Genomic DNA, 23,556 nt, shown 5'->3' with positions numbered 1-23,556 from the left:
AGCACATATCTGTAATACATAATATCTATAATATATTTACCAGGATAACAGAAGATGTTTGTTTTTCTAAGTATCGTTTAGAAACTATAGGGAAATTTTTCTAGGTATATACTAAGGAAAAAGTATTCTCTCTCTTAAAACTAAAAACATCTCTCTACTACCAGCAGTTAAAATAGAAAAGATACTTACAGCTCCTTCTTGATCAACATCAGCTCCCATAGCCAATAAATGTTTTACACATTCCAAATGACCCTTTCGTGCAGCCCAAACCAACGGGGTGGTTCCATACTATTAAAGAAATAATAAATTTAAAATTATTACCTAAGGTGTATTAAAAGAAACTAGCTCTCACCATGAATTTTGATAAAAATCATACTTTGAGCATTTTTAGATTATGGTTTATACCAATCATAATTTTAATCCTAGATAAATCATATTTTCCCCATACTATTTCTCCTTAATAGATGATTAACCACTGCATGAAATGTATTTTAATTAAATTTAACTTTTACAATCAGTGGCAATTTTTCCATCATAATGTCATATAGCCTCTAATTTCCAACAAGCTTTCTTTGCTTCCCATTATCTTGTGAAATATAAAGTCCAACAGTCTGAAATAGTAACAACCAAGTGCCAAACACAGTTCTAAATAGTTTACACGAGATAACGTGTGTAATCCTTATCAGAAGAATAAGTACAAACCACAATATCACATTTTAACAGATGAGCAAACAAGGCCCTGAAAAGTTAATTACAGGCTCGAAGTCACAAAGCTACTAAGAGGTGGAGCAAGACCCATGAACCCAACAAGCCTGGCTTCAGTCTGTGCTCTTAACCACCACCCCAGATCGGCCTCTGTACCTGACAAAATAAATGTCCGCCTAGAAACTGCACTCAAAAGCGCCTTCTGCTGGAACGTGATTCAAAAGACATCAGAGAATGTAAATCATGCATAAAAGCAATGCTTTATCTTTGGGGAGATTCATAAGACAATGAAGAGACACAAGAATACTCACAGTGACATTTAACTACATGGGAGACTGCAGGTTGAAATGAACATTTAATGAATACCTACTTTTTATAACAGCCTTGACCAATAGAACTTTTGTGCACTGATGGAGGTATGGACAGTGAATACTGACTACAGAAGAAGGGGCATCTAAGTTGACTGGGTAAGTTAAGGAGACTTAACAGAGAAGCTAACACCTCAACTGAGACTTGAGAAAATAAATAGGAGTTCATCAGGCAGAGGAGGTCATAACATTCCTAGCAGAGGGAATAGGATAAACCATGACACGCACTTCATAGAAATTCATAAAAGTTCACAGAATGGGGCTTCTGTGAACCTGCCTGCCAATGCAGGGGACACGGGTTCGAGCCCTGGTCCAGGAAGATCCCACATGCCGCGGAGTAACTAAGCCCGTGCGCCACAACTAGTGAGCCTGTGCTCTAGAGTCCGCAAGCCACAACTACTGAGTAGTAGCGCCTCAACTACTGAGCCTGCGTACCACACTACTGAAGCCCGCGCACCTAGAGCCCGTGCTCTGCAACAAGAGAAGCCACCACAATAAGAAGCCCACGCACCACAACGAAGAGTAGCCCCCGCTCGCCGCCACTAGAGAAAGCCCGTGCGCAGCAACAAAGTCCCAATGCAGCCAAAAATAAATAAGTAAAGAAAGAAAGAAAGAAAAAAGTTCACAGAATGATAGACAATCTTCTGTATCCAAAAGCTTAGTGTATATGGAGACGAATGGCAAGAAGTGAACCTGGGAAGAAAGACTGGGGTCCACCTGAAAAGTCTGGGCTTTGCCCTGAAACCACAGAAGCTATCAAAGCTCTCCAAAAGCAAGAAAGAATGAAATAATTAAATAAATATTTATCAAATATTTGGGGTATTAAGGATTTTAAAAAATGAATAGAACAAAATCCTGGGGAGCTTTCTGGAGCTGATGGCACATGAGCTGAGTGTGAAGGATGAACAGAAGCTAAAGCAGACGAGGATGAGAGGGCACTCCACACTGTGAAAGAGCACCTGCAAGATGTGGAGGGTTAAAAACAGATGGACTCAGGAACCTGCATCATTTGATAGTTGAGTAAAGGTAGTTTGGGGTAGAGAGAGCAGGAGAGAGGGTAGAGACGGAGGCGAGGATTATCTTTATACATCATAACAGGGATTGATGTCTTTAGGATTTTAAATATGAGAGAGAAAGAACAAGACTTAAATTTTAAAAGATCATCTGGGGGCTTCCCTGGTGGCGCAGTGGTTATGAATCCGCCTGCCAATGCAGGGGACACGGGTTCGAGCCCCGGTCCGGGAGGATCACAGCGGCTGGGCCCGTAAGCCATGGCCGCTGAGCCTGCGTATCCGGAGCCTGTGCTCCGCAACGCGAGAGGCCACAACAGTGAGAGGCCCACGTACCGCAAAAAAAAAAAAAAGATCATCTGGCAACAATACAGAGAAGGCAGACAGGACCCACAGTAGAAAGAAGAGCTACAACAGTAAATAATGAAGATAGGGAATCAACCCTACCTATTTTCCTGAGAATGATGAATGTGATATAAAAGACAATGGAAGGACACTTAGCACGTATTTAATACCTAGGAGGAACCCACCTATGAGATGTGTGTCTTTATAAAATGTATTAATAAATATAAACATAAGATACATCAGAGCCGCCGCATGAGATCATATGAAAATCCTTGTAAGTTAGACACACTGAGTGGACATAATATGAACTAGAACCTGGAAAGATCTTGCTGACCTACCTTATCGGAGCAGTTGACTTTAGCACCATTTTGCAGTAAAAGTTGCACTATATTTGCATGGCCTCTCCCTGCTGCCCAGATGATTGGGTAAACACTGTACTGCTGGGAGGTAGGCAGGTGGGTGAGTAGGTACACAGGGAGGGAGGGAAGGAGGGAAAGAAAAAGTCTTTTAGGTGGATATTTACAGCACACATTTGCTAAGAAGAGGAAACAACAAAGGGAGCAATATAAAGTAGTATTTTACAAAATCAAGTTACAGACCATTCTCCACTTTAAAAACACATGTAATACTCATAATACATAACTGGGAACTGAGATGCACTCAACCTTAAATATATATTATGAACACATCTATTTTTATAGATTCAATACACAATGTAATTATCTAACCAACAGGTAAGACATCCTTTCTTTATAATCCGTCCATTAACTTGAATAAAACCATTTCCTTTTTTTCGGCTGTACTGAGGTATAACTGACAAATAAAATTGTAAGACATTTAAAGTGCAGGTAATGATTTGACATACATATACATCGTGAAAGGAATCCCCCCATCAATAAAACAATTTCTTAATCTGCAGTCTGAGATCAAGTCTCAAGCAAAGTACAATAGTAATGCATGTATTACCACCTATAAGAATGTATAGTCTGCTGTTTTTAGCCACCAAGTTTGTGGTGATGTTACAGCAACCACAGAAAACTAATACAGGTGACTTGGAGTAAGGTTTTAGCAGTGGAGAGGGCCAGAAAAAAAAAAAAAAAGAATATAGAAAAGTGGCATGGATATTTGGTAAATGTCTCTTTTCTTTAAAAGAGTTTAGATTAAGAATACATACGCACAGAAAACAGGTAAGATGACTTAAGGATTTCAAAATCTCCTTTTGAAAAATTGTATAGTTATAATTAACATTTAAACTCTAAGAGTTGCCTTTTTGTTGATAAAAACTGAGAAATAAGCTTAGCCTCAGAAAGAAATTCTCATTGTGTTTTGAAATCACATTCTGCATTATTATCTTTAGTAAGATCTAGATCATTTTTATCCACTACGAAGTCCAAAGCATAACCAGCCTTAAGTATTCCCTAAAAGAACTTACCACTTACATTACAGATGGATTTTTTGTTAACGCTTACCAGACCAGTAACACTTGGATTGGCACCATGAGAAAGAAGCAACTCAACCACTTCAGTACGGCCTTTATAACATGCCCACATGAGAGCTGTCCATCCTCCCTAAAGAAAACAAAAAGGTGGGGCAGGGGAGGGAAACAAAACACTGGATTGTCTCTAAGCACAAAAATGGCATTAATGAAGTTCCTTTTGTAAGCTTTATTCTTTATAGAACCATTGTTTTAAGAAATCACTACTATGTAGTTTTAAACACCTAAGCTCCCCAGAGAAATACACAATAGTATCTGAAAAAAGTCAAATCTCTTAAGTCCAGTAATGATTACTCCGAAGTTTTATTATATTTTGGAAATTGACATAGAGAACATTCATGTTGGACTCTTTCCAAATTTCCAAGATTTATTTTGGTTTTATAAATATTTTCCTTCAGTAAACATTCTATGTCTCCAGATATTCTCCTCCTGGTATGAGTCTAGACTTTTTCCAGAGAGGGATTCCAGCAACCCTATTCAACTCCTGCATCTAAACCCATCCTATAAATTCCAGATCATTATCATACCTCTTGCTAAAAAAGAGAGGATGAGAAGGCACTGATCTGTAGACCATGATTTCCAGGGGTGGGCAAAGTCATTAAGTATGAATTAACAGCATAGTAACTTTCTATTTTTTAAGCTACAGGAGTAGTGTTCTTGTTTTGGCAATGTTCTCTTTAACTATAATGCAGTTCAATGAAAGAGACAAATGCAATCAAATTATACTAAGAAGTGAATGTTTTGTTTGCTTTTTTTTTTAAATCAGTATTTGCACCAATCCAACTTTGGGTTCAAGAATATAAATCACTTAATCCTTCTGATTCTGTTTCATTGTCACTAAAAAAGAGATTTAAGAAAAATACTTGCCCTAATCCGAAAAAGGCAAAACTATAGAAAGGGAAAGCAGATCAGTGGTAGCCATGGGTTGGGGAGTGGGTGGAGGGGCTGGTTATGAAGAAGCAGCATGAGGTACTGTTGAAATGATGCAACTGCTCTGTACAGAGCTGTGGCGCTGGACATATGACATCATGTGCTTGTCAAAACCCACAGAACTGAACACCAGAGAGACGAATTTTATTGTAAGTAAATGTTTTAAAAATCAACTAGAATATGGGGAAGACAGAATATAGACTGGGATGAATTAATTATATTACAAACGAATCACATAATTACTTAGAAGCTGATCTAGGTAACTCTGGAAAGCAATATTTTGACTGAATTCTGTAATAATGCTAAAGACGAAAAGAACTGTATACAAACAATGTATTTAGTAGCAAATCTGTTTCTCTCACGGTATGGATTAGAAATTCTGAAACTATTTGTATACTAGAGGTGAACAAATAAGTAAATATATAGTGTGGAGAGTGAGAGCCAGATTTCTCACAGTCAGAGGAGAGTTACAAATTAAGAAAAGGGAGAAGGCTACAGTGGATTGGGTTCATGGTTATCGACCTAGTCTATCTTAAAAAAATATATATATATATGTATATATATATACACACACACACAGATACAGAATAGATGTATGTGTATGCAAGAGTTAATATACAGACATGTATTTCCTACATCTATCCAATGAGAAGCACTACAGCAGTGACATCCCAATAACAATACGCATACCTAACACCTAGATTACTGGTTTCTAAATAACATTTTCAAAAAACAGTAACTAGGGTTCCTTGGAAAACTGATTGATTCCAGGGCTGATAATCAGGGAAATAAGGCAGGGAAAATATAAGATGAACCTGAGCCTGAAGCATTTTGTAATGCCAGAAAGTAAGGAAGTGCTAAAATGTATATCTACATGTATCTATATATAGATATATATTTAGAGAGACAGAGAAAGACAGAGACAGAGTCAGAGAGAGAGAACTCTTCTTTACAGAAGAATTCTAATTAATAAATGTAGATGGAATGATGAAAATAGAAAAATCACCATTATAACACCACAGTCATAACTGCTGCATGCAAGATGCATTGATGGATGCTAAAATAAATGAATGAAAGTTTAATCAAAAACAAGATATTTGTACAGTCTCAAAGTATCTTCCCTCAAATATTTAGTAATTACAAAGGGAAATCTGACAGACACTACCTTAGCCAGGATACATCACCAGTGATACATTCTGGTGAGGTATGTACCTAGATGTGGTACACTAAGAAAGGCATATCACCTCCTTCCCAATAAAGCACAATCTCAGTCTAATCATTAGAAACATCAGACAAATCCAAATTGAGAGACATTCTAAGAATGCCAGACAAGAAGTCTTCAAAGGTGTCAAGGTCATGAAAGACAAAGAAAGGCTGACATAATTTATTTAGGTCAAATTATAGAGCTGGGCATTTAGTCAAGTCTTACACACACCAATATTGTAATCTGTAAAATTCCTGCCCAGAATTGTGTTAATATCATTCCCTCATTTTAATTTGTATAGTATCACCCTATGCAAGAATCTCTGAGATAAAAATTTAATCTTGAGAAACCTATGCCCAAATTTGCAAAATGAAAAGACTGGAACTGACTGCCTATAGCAATGCTGTAGTTTGGTGTCCATTAAAGGTCTTCTCAAGGAAGAATCCTCACTAGACTTCCTGACATTATATCCTGGAATTATTCCTGAATCCCAGACAACCCCTGGTACAATCTCCTCTCCTCACACAAGTCCCAGGGACTCTGCCCTCCCTCACAGTTCAGCAGCCGCCACCACCCACCCAATTCTCTGAGGTTAGGGTCTCTCAATACTAACTACTAAGGGAGACACAGTCCTCAGTTTCCCTAATTTGGGGTGTTTAAAAGCCAAACACAGAGGCCCTTTAAATGTTAAAATATGCTGTGATTTGATAAGTACTTCAGGGAAATGAGAAATATGGAGAACTAAGAAAGTTTAAGAAACCATTTTTTACAAATCTTGACAAGTTTTTACACATTCACAATGTATACTTTATAGTTCCTAACTCCCTTGCTGATATATATGGAAGAATGATAAAGGAGAAAGCCTTTGGAGTAAGCAGTCCTGGGTTCAAAACTCAGTCTGACTGCTTAAGAGCTAAGTGACTTTGGGCAAAGAGTATTTCTTCCAGTCTCAATTTCCTGAACTATATACGCTGAGAACAAAATTAACCCTTAGCCCATAGGATTCTTCTCAGAAGTCAATTAATGATAGGCTAAAAAGAACCTGAAGGGATCAGGCATACAAAAGCTACTTAATATTAATTCACCTGATAAAATGGTATGGTGCTTTTAATAAAATATTGAGAACTAGGTAATTCCATGAATTTCTCTTCTGCTTTATTATACACCAGTTAAGATAAGAACACTGCATTTTACTTTACCTGCCATACCCATCCTTTGGCTAGGTTACTGACATCATTACCTTCTCTCCCTAAATTTTTATAGCAATGTACTCCAATTTCTTTTCAGAAATAGGGAGGATACAAATGGTTCTGTATCCTTCTATAAAAATAAGTATACCAACCACTTCACTAAGTTTTGTTTTTTTGTTTTTTTTGTTTTTTTTGCGGTACACGGGCCTCTCACTGTTGTGGCCTCTCCCATTGCGGAGCACAGGCTCCGGACGCGCAGGCTCAGCGGCCATGGCTCACGGGCCCAGCCGCTCCGCGGCATGTGGGATGTTCCCGGACCGGGGCACAAACCCGTGTCCCCTGCGTCGGCAGGTGGACTCTCAACCACTGTGCCACCAGGGAAGCCCCACTTCACTAAGTTTTAAGAATAAATATAACACTGTAGAAGAACACCGTGTATATATTACATCATACAATATTAAGTGCAAGATGGTGGAGTGCTGCAGTTTCTTAAAAATTCAGACCACCTGTACTTCATAAAGCATCAGCAGCAAAGTAATACATGTTGTCTATATCAAGGCAGTTCAATTCCTTCTTTTTTTCCCCTGTTAAAATTAATCTTTGAAAAGGCTGTACATTTTGCAGAATAATTAAGCCAGAAATGATCCCTCTCTTCACCTTTATGCTTTAAGCAGATGCCAAGATCAAATAAGAGCTAAGATAATTAAGAATCATATCTTGTTAAACTTGTAATGTGTACAGATGGCATTAGGAACACAATCACATTTTGAAAATAAGTTTATAAATATTATTCTGAAAATCATGACTTTAAACAACTGAAAATATTTTTAAAACTATACTATGTCCCTCTTAAAGTTCTCCTTAAAGGGAACAACTTTCTCATGAGTTCTAAAACTGATACATTATAAAGGGTAATAGGTTGTTTTAACAACATTTCAGAATTAAAATTCTAAAATAAACAGAAAATAATGACTAAGAATATTCTAAAGGAGGTGCATTATATCACCGGGTTTTAAAACATTCTTGAGGGTCATTTCAATGCCCAATCCCAAATCCTAAAAACATTATTATAGTATCACCTCACACATAAAAATACAGGACTTAACACATATCCATTACTGCTAATAAGATTCCAGCTGATTAACAGTGGATAAAGAATGTCCATACCATATCACGGTGCTCCAGGTTAGCCCCACATTTAAGCAGTTCTTCCACAATGTGCAGGTGCCCTTCTTTTGACGCTGATATAAGTGCTGTCCAGTTATCCTTGAACACACAGACACAAATGTTACCATTTCAAAACCAAAAATAACATTCCAAAGTGAGGAAAAATAAATGTGAATTTATATACCAGATGATCATACCAAATTGACATGATCCGACCCACTCTAAACTACTCTGAAATTACACTGAAGCATAAGCTCTGTCTACCTGTATGACTACAATGGTGTAAAAACGGTTTCACAACTGCTTGTTCAGTCTTTTCACTGGACTTCTAATCACATACTGTGTTTTTCAAAAAGGAGAAAAGATGACTATCAAAACCTCAAAGCTAACCTTTGTGGTTAGCAACCATTACTATAAGTTGAAATTAAAGAGCCTGCAATCAGATTTAAGAGCACATTTACAAACTATTAAAGAGATCCCATTTGATGAGTTTAGAAACTGTATGATAAAGAACTATTCTTTATTTTTTTAAATAAAGCCTACAAGTATCCTATCCTAACTTTTATCCATGAGTGTACTATAATTTAATTCAAATGATCACTCAATTAAAATCACCAATTTAATATCATCAATTTGAATCATAAATACAAACAGAAAAACAGATGTAGCTGTGTGACCCTGAAAAATAATTCCTGGGAAACAGAGAAAGTAAGCCTCTTGGAATAGTGATTTATCCCTCATAAACGATATCAGAAGGGACCACATCTTTCTGGCTTATCATATGTGATATTTATAATAATAAGATACCATTATGGGGAGTTACTTAACGATATGACTCATACATATCTTCTAGGCAGGCATTTAATTTTAAGTATATGTGCTCCCTATTCAACCAGTGCCATCTATACATTAAAAAACCTGAAGAGCTGAGAACTTTCACTGAAAGTAAAAATTTCTCTCCTGTTATTACCCCTTTTAAAAAATTGAGTTAGACTATTAGTAGGCAAAGTTGAGATACAGAAGAAGTACAATCTATAATCTATTACTTCTGAATCATTTCTTAAAAGCAAAGTTAAGGAAAAGAAAAAGACAAATGAGTAAATTATTTCAATATATACCAAATCTTCCAGATTGCAATTAGCTCCATTCTTAATTAATTCTTTCACTATTTCCAGATTGCCTTGTTCAGCAGCTATCATCAATGGAGTCTGGCCACACTGGAGATATAAAAGACACAGAGAACTTGTCAAGATGCTGTACTTTAGCTGAAATACCAGTTAATTACAGCACACTTACTTTTTCCTGATGTTATGTTAAGCGCTATTTATAGTATTTCATTAATTTAGAAACACCTCTGAATTCTTAAGTTCTCAGATTACTAATAATGTAAAAGTCAAAGAGAAAATGAGACTTTCTTTATGACAGCATTAGCAATCTGTTTTTGGCACTGCAATTTTATTCAAAATAAGTAAGCATGAATAATACTAGGCACTGAAAAGTAATTACCACGATGTATATAAAAATCTTAGGATATCTGTGGTAACCAAATTCTCTACCAATACAGTTAGAATATGATATAGAATGTGGTTTTATTGTATGTATAAGATGTTTTATCATGACTAGAGAGAGGAAAGTAAAGCAATAAATAAAAACAATACAGGTGCTGTATATATTATGTAGTTTTTTTAAGCCTTCCCTTATAACCTTAATTCATTAAAGTCCCTACTAGCTACATCAGAGCTGCCCAGCCTGTGCCTAGAATGAGTCACAGCATAAGATACAGTGCTCCCCAGCCCTGAGACAGCAGGGCAGGGCCTGGGCAGCGGGATCCTGGGACAGGTTCCCTCCAGCAGCAAGCCTTGGCTACTGCAAGTGCAGCACACACATTATCATTTTCTGTACATGCCGTGATATCAAACAGGTTAGAAGCACTGGGTTAAAGGTGCTGAAACATACTAAGGTATATGAAAATTACACCAAAAACTAAGTTCAATTAGAGAAATATTTATCTAAGCACCTACTTACTGAATGTGTATCAGTGGGGGGGGAAACATCAGTGATTTTTTTAAATGCTAATCTGACAATATTCCACTGCTTAAAACCCTCCATGGTTTCCTACTGCTCTTTTGGATGAGAACCAAAATCCTTACGTGGCCTGTGGTCTAACGATGGAGAGACGACAGCAGGCCTACCTTGAAACCTGTGCCAGGCCGTTCCCTCCTCACCAATGTGCCCTCAAGCTCTTTCCCACCTCGGGACCCTCAGACAGAGTCTTCCCTTTACCCCACCCAGTTAACCCACCACCCACCCGGCAGCTCTTGGGTCAAACATCAACCCCTTAGGGAAGCCTTGCTAACCCCCTCTAATTTCATTTACTAAACTAATCCTTGTTTGTAATTACACATGTACTTGTGTGATTAACAACTGATTACTGTGTTTCCTCTAAAGGCCCTAAACTCCCAGAGGGTGGGAAGCATGTCTGTTTTGTTTGTTTAGTACTGTACACCCCCAGCGTGAGGTAAAGTGACTGCCACACAGGTACTCAAATATTTATTGAGTAAATGAGTGAGCGAAGTCTGAAAGAATTTAAAAATCCACTAACGGCAACATACAAACATAGAAATAATTATAGTAACAGGCAATATGCAACAGATGCTACTATAAGAATACAAGTAAAGAGAAACACAAATACTGAGTTAAAGGACAAAAGTAAATTGAATTAAATACAGACACTCATATAATGATGGATACTAAAGCATATGTGGCAGTCACCTGTCATTCAACCAGAGTCATTAGGGAATGAGATATTATGCATAAATAGATTTTCCAGGTGAAAAAGTTTAGCCTTTAAATATTAAATTTGATTATAACTTTTATAATTACCATTTTCTAAAAAGTAATACACACATTGCTACTTGTTAAACAGATTAACTTAAACACTATGTTTATGATTCTGAGTCATACCTACAGACATCAATTATTACACCAGGCTTGCCTCTGTGAGCTCTAATGTCTTTGAGTTACTTTCTACAGCATGTTTCTCCCTTCTGATTAGATTAACTGGGATAAAAAGTGAAATATCAAAAGCAATGGTATAATATATAAATTAAAGCCAACTAATTGGCTCTATGGTCCTAAGGATATATGACTTGTACATCAGTTTCCAAAATTGTAATTCCCAAGACTCAGGAGCTTTCTGTTTACTCTCTGGGGTCACAGTCACATTTCAGATAGTTCACAAAGACAGGTGCTCTTAGAGTATGAGGGAAAAAATAAGTTAGATGTGTATTAAAATCCATAACACAAATAAGACAGATGGTGTAAACGTGATTAACTGAAACAAGCCAAATGAAAGACTTGAAGAGTCATAACTTTCTCTTGCAGAAACTATTAGTTGTCTACCCAGTATCTAGAGCTACAGGATTTTGTTGGGGTGGCAGCATGCTCAGCTAAAAACACCTACATTGTTCAGCCTTACTTGCAGTTGGAAATAATCCATGGCACCACTCTGGCTAGGTCTCCCAGGAAGGCTCAGTAATTAGACTAACTCGGCTGGCCCGTTCCCTTTTCCTTCTTGTCTGATATGTGGACACAATGCTGCAGTTGTATCAAGACAGCTGATGTGAAGTAACAAGCACACAGAGAGGAGTGGCCAGAAGGGCAGGAGGAGCCTGGGAAGGTATCCTGACGCCATCATATCAGCCTTGGAATGTCTCCTCCAGCTTGTCATTACATGAGAAAAATAAGATCTTAATTTGATTAAGCCACTATTTTGGGAGCTGTTACATGCAGTCCAAAGCAATCTTTAACCTTTTGTAGCTACATTATCCAAATAGATAAGTGATTTTCAGGAAAGGCTGCCATTAAGTTTTATTAAATCCCTTAAGGTAGAAGGATATTTACCTTATAAGTTGTGCCTTATCACAAAACATATTTATTCTACTAGTTCTTGCTTAGCCAATCTAGTAACTACAGTTGTGGAGACAGAGTGACTTAGAAACAGTCATGACGACTTTACTCTTTCACTTCAATATGAATCACTAAAGGGCCCTCCCCTACCTAACCCCACATACACATCCCAGCAAATCCCAAACCCATTTCTTTCCAAAAAGTACAGGATCACATAACTCATATAATACTCTATTGATAATGACCTCAAACCAAAACACCAAAACAGAACACTGCGCGCCAACTAACATACAGCACAACAGCTATCATATTTTATCTCAGCTTCCCAGAAGCTACAATGCAAAAACATCTCCTATTCAGCATCTTTTTGCTCTTCCCAATTCCTAGGTAGTCCCACTTCTATTTATTCAGGTGTACTGGGCCTAGATAACCATTGCCCTTTAAAGCAGTCACCTTTGGAGGATCAATACGTCTTCCAATAATTGTAGTGAAACTAGAACATTTTTTAATTCTCCTTTGAAGCTTCCTTCAGGGTCTACATTTGTAAGCACGTAACAAAATTCACCTCCTGAATTTAGAGCCCTGTTTCATTTTCTCAGACAGGGAATAATGTTCAACCTCAACACTATATCCTTGTATCAAGGAGAGCTGAGAGTGCTCTTTTCAAAAATAAAGTTAAATTAAATTAAAGCCCTTCACTGATCTACAAAGGGCAAAGACTTGCCATCATTGAGAACATTCAGAGGCCAAGAGATTTATCTAGTTTACAAATAAAGTAGAAAGAAAAAAAGGAAGGAAATTAGCATTTATTAATTGCAGCCCATCATATGCTAAGCACAGCATCAGGCAATTTTCCCCACATTATCTTATTTTATTGATGTAACATTTAAGAAACTTTTTGAAAACTGATAACCAAACATATTAACATGAGGTAATTAAGTACTTCACTTTTTAAAGGCAAGAAAGAGGGAAGAAGGTCTAAGCAACTTTTTAGAATTCTATAAAAATTAAATTTAATCAGAAGCTGTAGAAGCAAAATGCTAAAAAAGGCCTTGAGAAAGCTACTTTCTCCACAACCTTCACATTAAGCCATAATGTAAAAATCCCAGGTTGCTTCAAAGTATTATTTTAAAAATCCAATTTTAATTTATTGAATACTAAACTAGATGTAAATATCACTAATAACCATTAAATGCTACTGCATGCATGATGACAAGTTAAGCTCTAAACCAAATACACTTCATTCTTTGTAAGATTAATTTAAGTTTATGCTTATTATGTGCTATTTTTCTCCTTCCAAGTGAAGCTATTTTCTCAATATTCCCAAAGAAACTGTCTATGAAATAAAACTTAATCTTTTTAAACTATCATTTTATTATTCCAAATATGCTAATATATGCTAATAAAATGACTACTTCCATAAGCAGTTCTTTTATAACAATGAACAATCTCCAATTATTAATTTTATCTCATTTATGCATAACAATTATTGACTATTCAAAATCATAGAAGAGAATAATGATGTCAACTAACCAAAATATAGTTTGTTCAATATAGAAACATTGAAGATATAGACACTATCATTAGATGAACTTATGCTTAAGACTCAAAGACAAAAGAGCATGAACAGATCATAGGTTGTTTGAAGTCAAACAGAATGGGTTCAATCTGGATTTCACCAGGTTATATCTTGGATAGGAAACTGAAGGATTAAGTCATTTATCTGTAAGTCAAGATAAATAAGAGTATAATTTTTTATGGAGTTTCTATGCAAATTAAATGAGCTAAATATATAGAACTATTACCATATCTGCATAAATAGTCAATAAAAACAATAGCTATCATCAATGTATTGCAATAACAAAAATTTTATATCACGATTTCTTTAACGAGAGCTAACATTTAATAAAATTAGGTACCCCATGTCAAAAACAATAATAATAATAAAGAAATAACTGTTGATTCAGCAGCTTTCAAAACATTTATAATATTTGCATACCCATGTTCATAGCAGCAGGATCCACAACAGCAAAGAGGAGGAAACAACCCAACTGTCTATCAATGGATAAGTGGATAAACACACCGTGGTACATACATATAATGGAATATTATTCAGCTTGAATAAGGAAGGAAATCTTGTCACATGCTACGACATGGATGAACCTCGAGGATATTACACTAAACGAAATAAGCCAGTCACAAAAAGACAAACACTGTACAGTTCCACTTCTATGAAGTACCTAGAGTAGTCAAATTCATAAAGACAGAAAGTATAATGGTGGTTACCAGGGCCTGGGGTCGGGGGAATAGGGAGTTGTATAATAGATATGGAGTTTCAGATTTGAAAAAGTTCTGGAAGTATTTCACATGTGAATTACTTAACACTACTGAACACCACTGAACTGTACACTTAAGAATGGTTAAGATGGTAAATTTTATGTTTTTTCCCCACTGTAAAAAAAAATCATAAAACTCTGCATGTCTACACACACAGATACATGTATGTGCACACATATACATATATACATACATATACATTTGTGTAAAACTAAAATCAGTCCATGTTCATCTTATTCACTGGTCAGAAAAAAAAAATTACACTGTATTGAAATACAGTCCTAAGAAAAAGGATTATTTTGCTTAAGTTTTATAAAACATACATATTTGCCACTTAAAAAATTCATACAATAAGTTTATTAGTCCCTAAAATGTTGCAGCTTGGCTGTTCACAATAAAATAATCAACATTTTATCTGCTTGTATTGTTGAAAAGAAATATCTAATACGAGTTAATGAAAATGATGAATATATACTTCCCTGTCTTATTAAACAGAACACACGACCTATTTAACTATCTGTTAAAGATTTAAGTCTTTAAAATCCCAAGGCGTGTGGAATGAACAACTCGGGAAGAGGGTGGAGGCTCCAGAAAAGAAAATATTTCAGAAAGTCCTAATTTTGTCTGGTTAATCTTTTTTTTTTTTTGGTTAATCTACTTATAAGAAGATTGGGTCTAGAAGCTCTTCTAAAGTTTCCTAGAAACACTTTTGATTTCAGTAATTAAACTTCTTGAAGGGTGACTGTTCTATCTGGAAAAAAGCCAAACATAAGTCTCAGTCATAAAGCATAAATTCAATATTCAATCATTTATATAAGTTCAAATGTATTCCAACAATACAGAATTCAAAGAACTTTTAACTATAAGAAATTATATCATTACTGAGGGTGAGAACTACAAATTTCTTACTTACCTTTATCCTTAGCACAGTGCCTCATACATAGTGGGTAGTCAACAAATATTGGTAAGAAGAATTTAATTTTAGAAACTTGGTCTTACCTCATTTCTCTCATCTACATCCTTGCATTTTTCAAGAAGAGCTTTCAAAGCAGGAATGTTTTCTTCTTCTACATAATTTATTACGCTCTGTGATATGAGAACTGACATTTTCACAGAAAGCTACAATACCTGTTAAATCAGATCATAATCTGGGATTAGGAAAACAAAGTTACTACTAACTATATTACTTTCTTAACCTTAAACTTGTACAATTACACCTCCATTGGCAGGAGTAAAAACAAGGCCCCATAGCTCAGCTCTCAAAATGTCCACCCCTCTCCTCCCAAGACTCACACTCATCTCTCTCTTAACTCATCCAAACCCCAAACTCCAGACCCATCCCCCAAACCCTCCTCCTCACCACCACCCACCACCCACAAATAAAAGCAAGCGCTCCACGGCCTCTCCTGCTATGTTCTCCATCTCAGTAAATGGCCACTCCAGCTCCATTCTTCCAAGGTCAAAACCTTGGAATTATCCATGACTTATCTCGTCCCTTTACACTCTACATTCAATCTATTAGCAAATCCTTTGGTTCTACCTATAAAATGTATTTCACATCTGGTCACTACTCACCACCTCCATCACAACCACCCTGGTCCAGCCACCGTGACCTCTCACCTAGATCCCAACTGCTCTCCCCTCCTCCATGTTGCCTTTCCCACCGTCTATCCTCCACAAGGCAACCAGGTGATCTTTTGAAAATGTAAGTTGGACCAGAGCTTCTTAAATCATAATATACATCAGAACCACCTAGAGCTTGTAAAACACAGATGCCTGGGCTCTTCCCTCAGAGACTCTGACAAGTAGGTCCTGGTGCAGCCCCTGTATCTGTATCTTTAACACGCTCCACACACCTGCCTTTGCTCAATTTGCTCCCTGCATTTGGAACATCACTCCTAAATCACTGAGCTGCATCTTGGCCATCCTGTGCTCAAAACCCCCCAACAGTTGTTCCCTCACTCGAAATAAAAACCCTAATTCCTTATCATAGCCCAAAAGGCCCTGCCTGACCTATTCCAGCCCCTCTCCATGTCCCTGAGCTTATCTACCACTCTCTTTCGCCTTCATTTTGCTCAGGCTACCCAGGGTTTCTGTTCCAAAGTCACCTGATCAGAGCATCCCTGACCGCTGTGTACGAGACAGCCATCACCCCCACTATCGTTCCTCATTACATCGCCCCGCCTTGCTTTTCCATGCAGCACTTAGCATCACTCAAGAAACCTTTGTGTTTTGCTTTCTGGGTTTTTCGTCTGCCTCCTCATCGTCCACCCCACCTCCAAAATGCAGCCCAACGGGAGTAGAGACTATTCCTGTTTTGTTTGATGCTGAATCCCCAGCATGTAGAACAGTGCCTGGCACACAGCAGACACCAATATCTAAGAATGAATGAGCATGCCTACACCGATGCACCCACCTGGAATTCTTCACCCATCTTTAACTTTCTAACAAATGGAAACATTCCTTCAAATTCCACCTCAGGGGGATCCTCCTCTGGGACCTCCTCCCCCTTCCTTCCCCTCACTCTGTCCTTCCCCGCCCTGGTCAGTTTCACCCAGTACACCTATATGTCATGCATATCTGCAGTATTACACTTATAACAACATATCACAATTATTAATTTACTTTGAAATCCTTGAAAACAAGATCATGTCTTACCTTTTCATCCTCAGCAACTAAGGAAAGGCTTGGTACATCGCCATTAAATGATTATGGAATTAACAGGAATATTTTATAATTACAGAGGCTATGTGCACCCTAAATTTTAATGTTACACCTGGTGAATCTGGTTAAGGTGTAAAACAGAGTTCTTTGTACTACTCTTACAAGTCTTCTGTAAGTTTGCAATTACTTTAAAAATTTTAAACACACATGCAAATGTCTGACAAAGCCCTTATTTAGATAAAATATTTTTCCTCACTATAATATCACACAAGACTGGAATGAGCACAGTAAAGAAAAGTAGTTATAGACATTGACCTAAGTTGTTAAAAAGAAAAAAAAATTGAAAATCTTAAGATCTTCAAATCTTGTTACCTCTCTCCCCCAATCTGTTATGTGGATGGTATGTGTATCACCTTGAGATACATAAAACTTTAAAAGTTATCACTCATAGATTGTGACTAATATTAAAAGACTTCAGACTTAGATCCTTTCAGACTAAGATTAAGCAGAAAATGGTAATAGTAAAAAAAAAAAAAATTGAAGCTGCCTTGCCTTAAGCCACCTGAAAGATATTCTTTAAACGAATCTATTAAGGAAAGGTGATCTACCTTTGTCATAGAGTTTTGAGAAAATGCAATTCTACACAGCCATAACTGAATAACAGTTCGATCTAACAGTAGTCTGTTGGAAGTCTGTAATTTACAATGCTTCAGGTTACCACTGACAAGTTGAATAATACACTGTTTCTGCCCTATGGAGACTTAGGGCTCTTTAAAGTACTGGAGGATAAAAGAGGTGACTGGGGGAAGAGAGAAATGGCTGAAATAAAATTGGTTGGCTGAAGCTGGGCGATGGGCACATGAGGGTTCATCATGATCCTCTACTTTGTGTACTTAGGGGGAAATATTACAGCAGGCTTTGCTGATCGTTCAGCATTACACGCCTGGAATTCTGGTAATCTCTGCATTCATCCACCCATCCCTTCTTTACTGTTAAGTTTCTTTTTTTTTTTTTTTTTTAACATCTTTATTGGAGTATAATTGCTTTACAGTGGTGTGTTAGTTTCTGCTTCATAACAAAGTGAATCAGTTATACATATACATATGTTCCCATATCTCTTCCCTCTTCCATCTCCCTCCCTCCCACCCTCCCTATCCCACCCCTCTAGGTGGTCACAAACCACCTAGCAGATCTCCCTGTGCTACACGGCTGCTTTCTTAATGGGAGGAACTTCACAAGTCTTACCTTCACAAATTCAGAAGCGCCTAAAACAGTTTCTTGTGCATATTAAAGAATTGTTAAATGTTTCCTGAATTGAATTTGATCGTCACATCACATTTATTAATTTAACAGGAGAAAACAGTCTACCACACTGACAGTTACAAAACGATTCCCATGCGCCAGGCTTCTAACAAACCCAGAACTTGATCTCGAGTGAGCCCAGTAGGTCAGATTATGTTCTTCCATGGCCAGGTCTCCCAATCTCTCCCTCAGAGGCTTCACTTTTGATTAGCCGTGCTTCCCCTCTTAAATAAATCCTTTCAACAGGTTCCATTCTCACCTAAAAACAAATACCCTCACCCCCCACAACCCATCCTCGGCTCTCGTCATTCTCAGAAATTCCCTGTCAGCTTCAAGCCATCCTCCCCTCCCCCTCCCCCTCACAGGACCAGGCTCTCCTCTCCATCATCCCGACATCCCGACAGACACGTGTGCCCAACCCACCAACAGACAGCCTAGAGGTCTCAATTTAAAAGTCACTTCCCCCAGTGAGGTTTCCCTGACCGCCCACTCCCCTCCCAGACCAGCTTAGGGCCTCTTCTCTCCCTCCTTCTTTCTCAGTCTTCCTTAAAGATACACTGCACTTCGTTGCAGTGACTGTGCTCCCAGGCAGGAAGCATGCTTGGTTTGGTCACCACTGTTTCCCCCATGCCTGACACGTTTCCAGGAACAAAGGACAGGCTCAACAGGCATCAGGTGAACGAAGGCAGCCCAGGGGGCAAGGCCTCATCTGTTCTGCAAATATTTCCGGGGCACCATCATGTGCAAGGCCCATGACAGCCTTTAGTGGATTCCTATCAAGCCTTCAACAAGCTTACCGTTCACTAGGAGACATAAAAGAACTTCATCACGAAAAGAGCATTTACACGTCACCTTACAGTTTATGAGATGCTTTTATATCTATGATCTATTTGATTTTCCAATAATCTTACGTATCATCTCTCATTTTACAGATGAGAAAACAGGTTTCATACACAAGTAATTTGCCCAACATAATTCAAAAAGCAAATGTGTACTATCCAGATAAATCCAAGTCATGATTTAAGGTAGAACAGTGCTGCAGAAACCCAAGGTCCTACGAGAGCTCCCAAAAGAGGTTCCTACTCTTACTGGAATATCATGGAAGTATCACTTTGTGTTGATCCCTGAAGAATGGGTCCACTGGTAGGAAATGAAAGAAGGGCATACCAGGCAGAAGGGACAGAATGAACACAGAGAGTGCTGAGTGACTATGCAGTGTATGTCCAGGAAACAATGAACAGCGTGGATAGGGAACGTAAGTAAAAAGTTACAGCTACGACTGGAAAGTGAGGGTGGTTAGATCTGTAATCTCTGCGAGATAAGGGCCGTCTCTCTTTTGTTCTTATGTCCCCAGAACCTATTACAGGTCCAGAGCAAGTAGAAACATCAAAGATAACTGCCAAACTGAGTAACTGTATAGGTACACTAAACATGCCTCTTCTGTAGGCCTGCCCATAGCTCCCACTACCCTCAACAGCCATGTTCTCTACCATCAGGCACAACCAGTGATGAGCACATGAGGACACGTGACTGCTCAAAAAGATAAGCTGGGCCAGTCAGATTCCTCTCTCTAGAACTGGAAATTAGAAACCAGAGACCCAGGCATTGCAGACCATGAACAAAATGATACAGTTTTGAGGCAGCCAGTCAGCAGAGAGAGGATCCAACGATGTGAACAGAGAACACTCCTCATAACTGAGAAAACAAATGTGGCCCCTGAGAGATCTACAGAAGGTGGAGCTGCCTTAGATCCCGATTTCTTTCCGATTCTCAGTCAGTCCTGCAAATCTCGTTTTCCCTGAGGTAAAAGAGTAAATCTCTGTCCCTCGCCTTCTAAACAGCCCTGACTAACACAGTGGCAGAGAAACTGAGCAAAAGCAGGAAGAGGGGGATGGCACACTCACATGATCCTAGGAAAACTTCCCCCAGCAGTGAATGCGGCCCAGAATCGGACCCCTGGATACCAGTCAGACAACCCACAGGAGAGGGGACAGGCGGTAGGGATGCAGAAGAAATGAGAGAGATGAACTTGAACAGTATAAAATCCCCATATTGGACCCTTTGACCTACCAAAATATCCAGAAGAGAGATTCTGAATGTAGAAATTTTAAAAAATATGTGACCAGACATGCAAGAACTGGCAAAGATGACTAGATACCAAGCATAGGTGATGAGAGGATGATGGTGCCACTAACAAAAAAAAAGTGGAGTCTGGAGAAGGTCAGGACTTTCCTCTGTTTGGTTAGTATCCCCTCCTTCCCCACCACTCCTGCATGCTGAATGTGAGGTACTCGAAAAAACCTGGGTTGGAGAATCCACCCAGTTTGGGGAAGAACAGATCTGCAAATCACTCACACAGAGTGTAAAACAAAGACCCTCATACTTGTGTGCATCAAAGTTACTCAGGAAGCTTGTCAATACACAAATTCCTTGGGCTTCTCCCCCAGAGAATCCTATTCAGTAGACCTGGGGCGCAGAAACTGACATTTTAACAAGCACCCCGAAATGATTCTGATGAAAGTTTCCACGCTAGCAAAGCTAGAGAACAAAGAACACAACCTTGCCGCTGCATTTCTCACCCTCGGCTCTGCATCAGGTCTCCTAGGGTGCTTTAAAAAACTTTAGATGGCTGATCTTCAGTGCTGTCAAAGTGGAGACAGTGACAGAACGTATCACAGTCACCTATCTGAAGGGGTGATTCCTGAGCCACACCCCAGGCCGGCTGAATGGGAATTCTGAGTGTAAGGCTAAGAAAGCTACATTTTTAACCACTGCCCCCTAGCGGCTAGCAAAGATAGCTCCATAAATAGTTATTAATAAAATATTCTTCATTGGTTTAAACCTTACTATGTGTCAAAACAATTTTAAAGAAAAATAATCCAACGTTACTGGCTGACAAATCGCTTCCCTATAAATAAATCAAGGAAGCGTCGTAATCGATGGCTTGCTGACATTTTGCTGATATAACGGCCTGCACAGGACAATGGAGTAATGGAGCCCAATATGAAAGCAAAGGGAGAAAAACCAACCACCTCCTCCGTGTAAGCCCAAGGAAAGAAACCTCGAACGCCTGCCCTAGCGGTACCAGCTAAGGGGGTTCTCGAGGTGGTGGGTGTGCCTGCGGCTGCTCCGAAAAAATAACCAAAAGACACTTGTTTCACTAGCATCCTCCATCTCACCCCCCCGCAAAAGGCTGACCACCTGCGACAGCAAGTCCAAGACCTTCCCGGCGCCCCAGCAAGCGCGGACCCGCCCCGAAAGCCGGGCACCGGCCCCCCCGCACCGCGGCCCCGCACCGCCCCCTCCCTCCCCTCCCCCGACCCCGCACACGCACTCGGCCTCGCAGCCCCCTCACCCGGCCACGGCCCCTTCCCCACACCCGGCCTCACCCTTCCTCCGCTCCGTCCTCGCTCTGCCTCGGCCCCCTACACACCCCACCACGGCCCCTCCCTGCCGACCACCACACTGACCGTCTCAGAACCTGGCCCCAGGACGGCTTCCACAGCTCCGGCGGAAAGGGCCCGATTTGCCGCAGGCGCTGTCAGAAGACTAGAAAGGGAGAGACCGCGGCTTTCAGCGCGTCGCCCTCACCGTAGCCGGCAGCCATTTTTTCCCCCCAGTCTCCGCAAACTGACAGATCACGTGACCCTGGCTGAGGGGCGGGGCTGAGGTGGCCACGCCCCGTGTCTGTCTGCGGAGCCCGAAGGAGGCGGGGCTGGGTGGGGCTGCCGGCGCCGGCTGGAGCGAAGCGGGGTAGGCGGGCTGGGGCGAGGGAAGCGAGTCACCCAGCCCTGCCTCCCTCGGCACATTCTCTCTGGCCTCCAAATTTTGGCGTATTTTGGCAAGCGCCCCAGGCAATATTTTCTTCATCTTCAGTGTCACTCTTCATATTATGGCGAGTTTCTTATCCCAGTTCACCATTATCATCAAAGCTTATGCAGAGAAATAAACCGCAATTATAACTTCAAACGACTCTGCAAACATATTGCGAAGGGAGGCTAGCTGAAATCCCGTCCTCCTGAACCCAGAACACCTGTGGGATCTAATCTCCCGGCCCAGAGAGCCCACCGCCTCCCCCGCTTCCTCATTCCCCCCTCTGCAGCCCGGCAGACCGTCCTTACCCGGGTCTCTGCAGAAGGAACCTCTGACCTGCTGGCGGCCAAATGTGATTGACCACTTTTCCACTCACAGTTTCCCTCGCGACTCCCTCCTGGAAATGTTCCCCTCCCTCGGCTTCTGTGACTCTGATTCTCCTCGTTTTCCTCCCATTTCTCTAGCTGCTCCTCTCAGATTTCACCTCCCTTCAAATTGGTTAATGTTTCCAGAATTCAGCTCAAAGCTGGACTCGTCACCCCACCCCACCCCCGACCTGGTGTGATCCTCCTGTTCTGACACTGTCGGGGGACCTGACTCCTGCCCCCATCCACCGAGGCAGGAATTGGGAAGTCATGCACCTCCTCCTCCGCCCCTGCCTAATGTCATCCAATCAGCCCACACCGCCTGATTGCAGCCGCTTTCATCACCCCTGAGCTGCTTAAAGGCTTCAGAAGCTCCCCACCAGGACTACATATCAAAAGCCCCCAACTACCCTCCCTGCCTCTGCTGGTGCCCCACTAACCGTCTCCCCAGGAGACTGGGGATCATGTCACTTCTTTGATTAAACTCCTCAGCAGCCTTTCATTTCCATAGAACAGATTCCCAAATAGTACTTAACAGGCAAGTCTCTTCTGGAGCTGGCCCCTGCCAGACTTCTTGCCATTGTACTGTCCACCGCTCTCCTCCCATCCTGCCCCCACCCTAGGCTGGCAAGTTCAGTTCCCGGAACATTGGGCCATATGCTCTTTGTCATCTCCATTTTGTTTCCAAAGTGTTGTTCCCTCTCCCCTGGATATTCTGTCCTGCCTCTTGTCCAGATGAGTCCAAAAGATGA

General features: G+C 39.9%; 1 protein-coding gene across 4 annotated transcripts in view; it reads right to left on the bottom strand.

The window, feature by feature from the left end:
• KIDINS220 (kinase D interacting substrate 220) overlaps positions 1–22,258 on the bottom strand; it is a 94,812-nt gene extending 72,554 nt beyond the window's left edge. For 2 of the 4 annotated variants that reach the window (XM_027113856.1, XM_027113857.1), the window contains exons 1-7: positions 22,097–22,257; positions 15,660–15,788; positions 9,533–9,631; positions 8,415–8,513; positions 3,898–3,996; positions 2,767–2,868; positions 190–288 (exon numbers count right to left, since the gene is read on the bottom strand). In XM_027113856.1, coding sequence (XP_026969657.1) covers positions 190–288; positions 2,767–2,868; positions 3,898–3,996; positions 8,415–8,513; positions 9,533–9,631; positions 15,660–15,767 — 606 coding nt within the window. In that variant the 5' untranslated portion in view covers positions 15,768–15,788; positions 22,097–22,257. Of the gene's footprint in view, positions 1–189; positions 289–2,766; positions 2,869–3,897; positions 3,997–8,414; positions 8,514–9,532; positions 9,632–15,659; positions 15,789–22,096 lie in introns of all 4 variants that reach the window. The other 2 variants (XM_027113859.1, XM_027113858.1) reach the window with 2 other exon arrangements.
• Positions 22,259–23,556: the final 1,298 nt, after the last annotated feature.

Source organism: Aethalodelphis obliquidens, unplaced genomic scaffold, assembly GCF_003676395.1.
Source record: "Aethalodelphis obliquidens isolate GAN/ISIS:26980383/991018 unplaced genomic scaffold, ASM367639v1 scaffold12, whole genome shotgun sequence".
NCBI lineage: Eukaryota > Metazoa > Chordata > Mammalia > Artiodactyla > Delphinidae > Aethalodelphis > Aethalodelphis obliquidens.
This window is presented reverse-complemented; position numbering and strand designations above follow the sequence as displayed.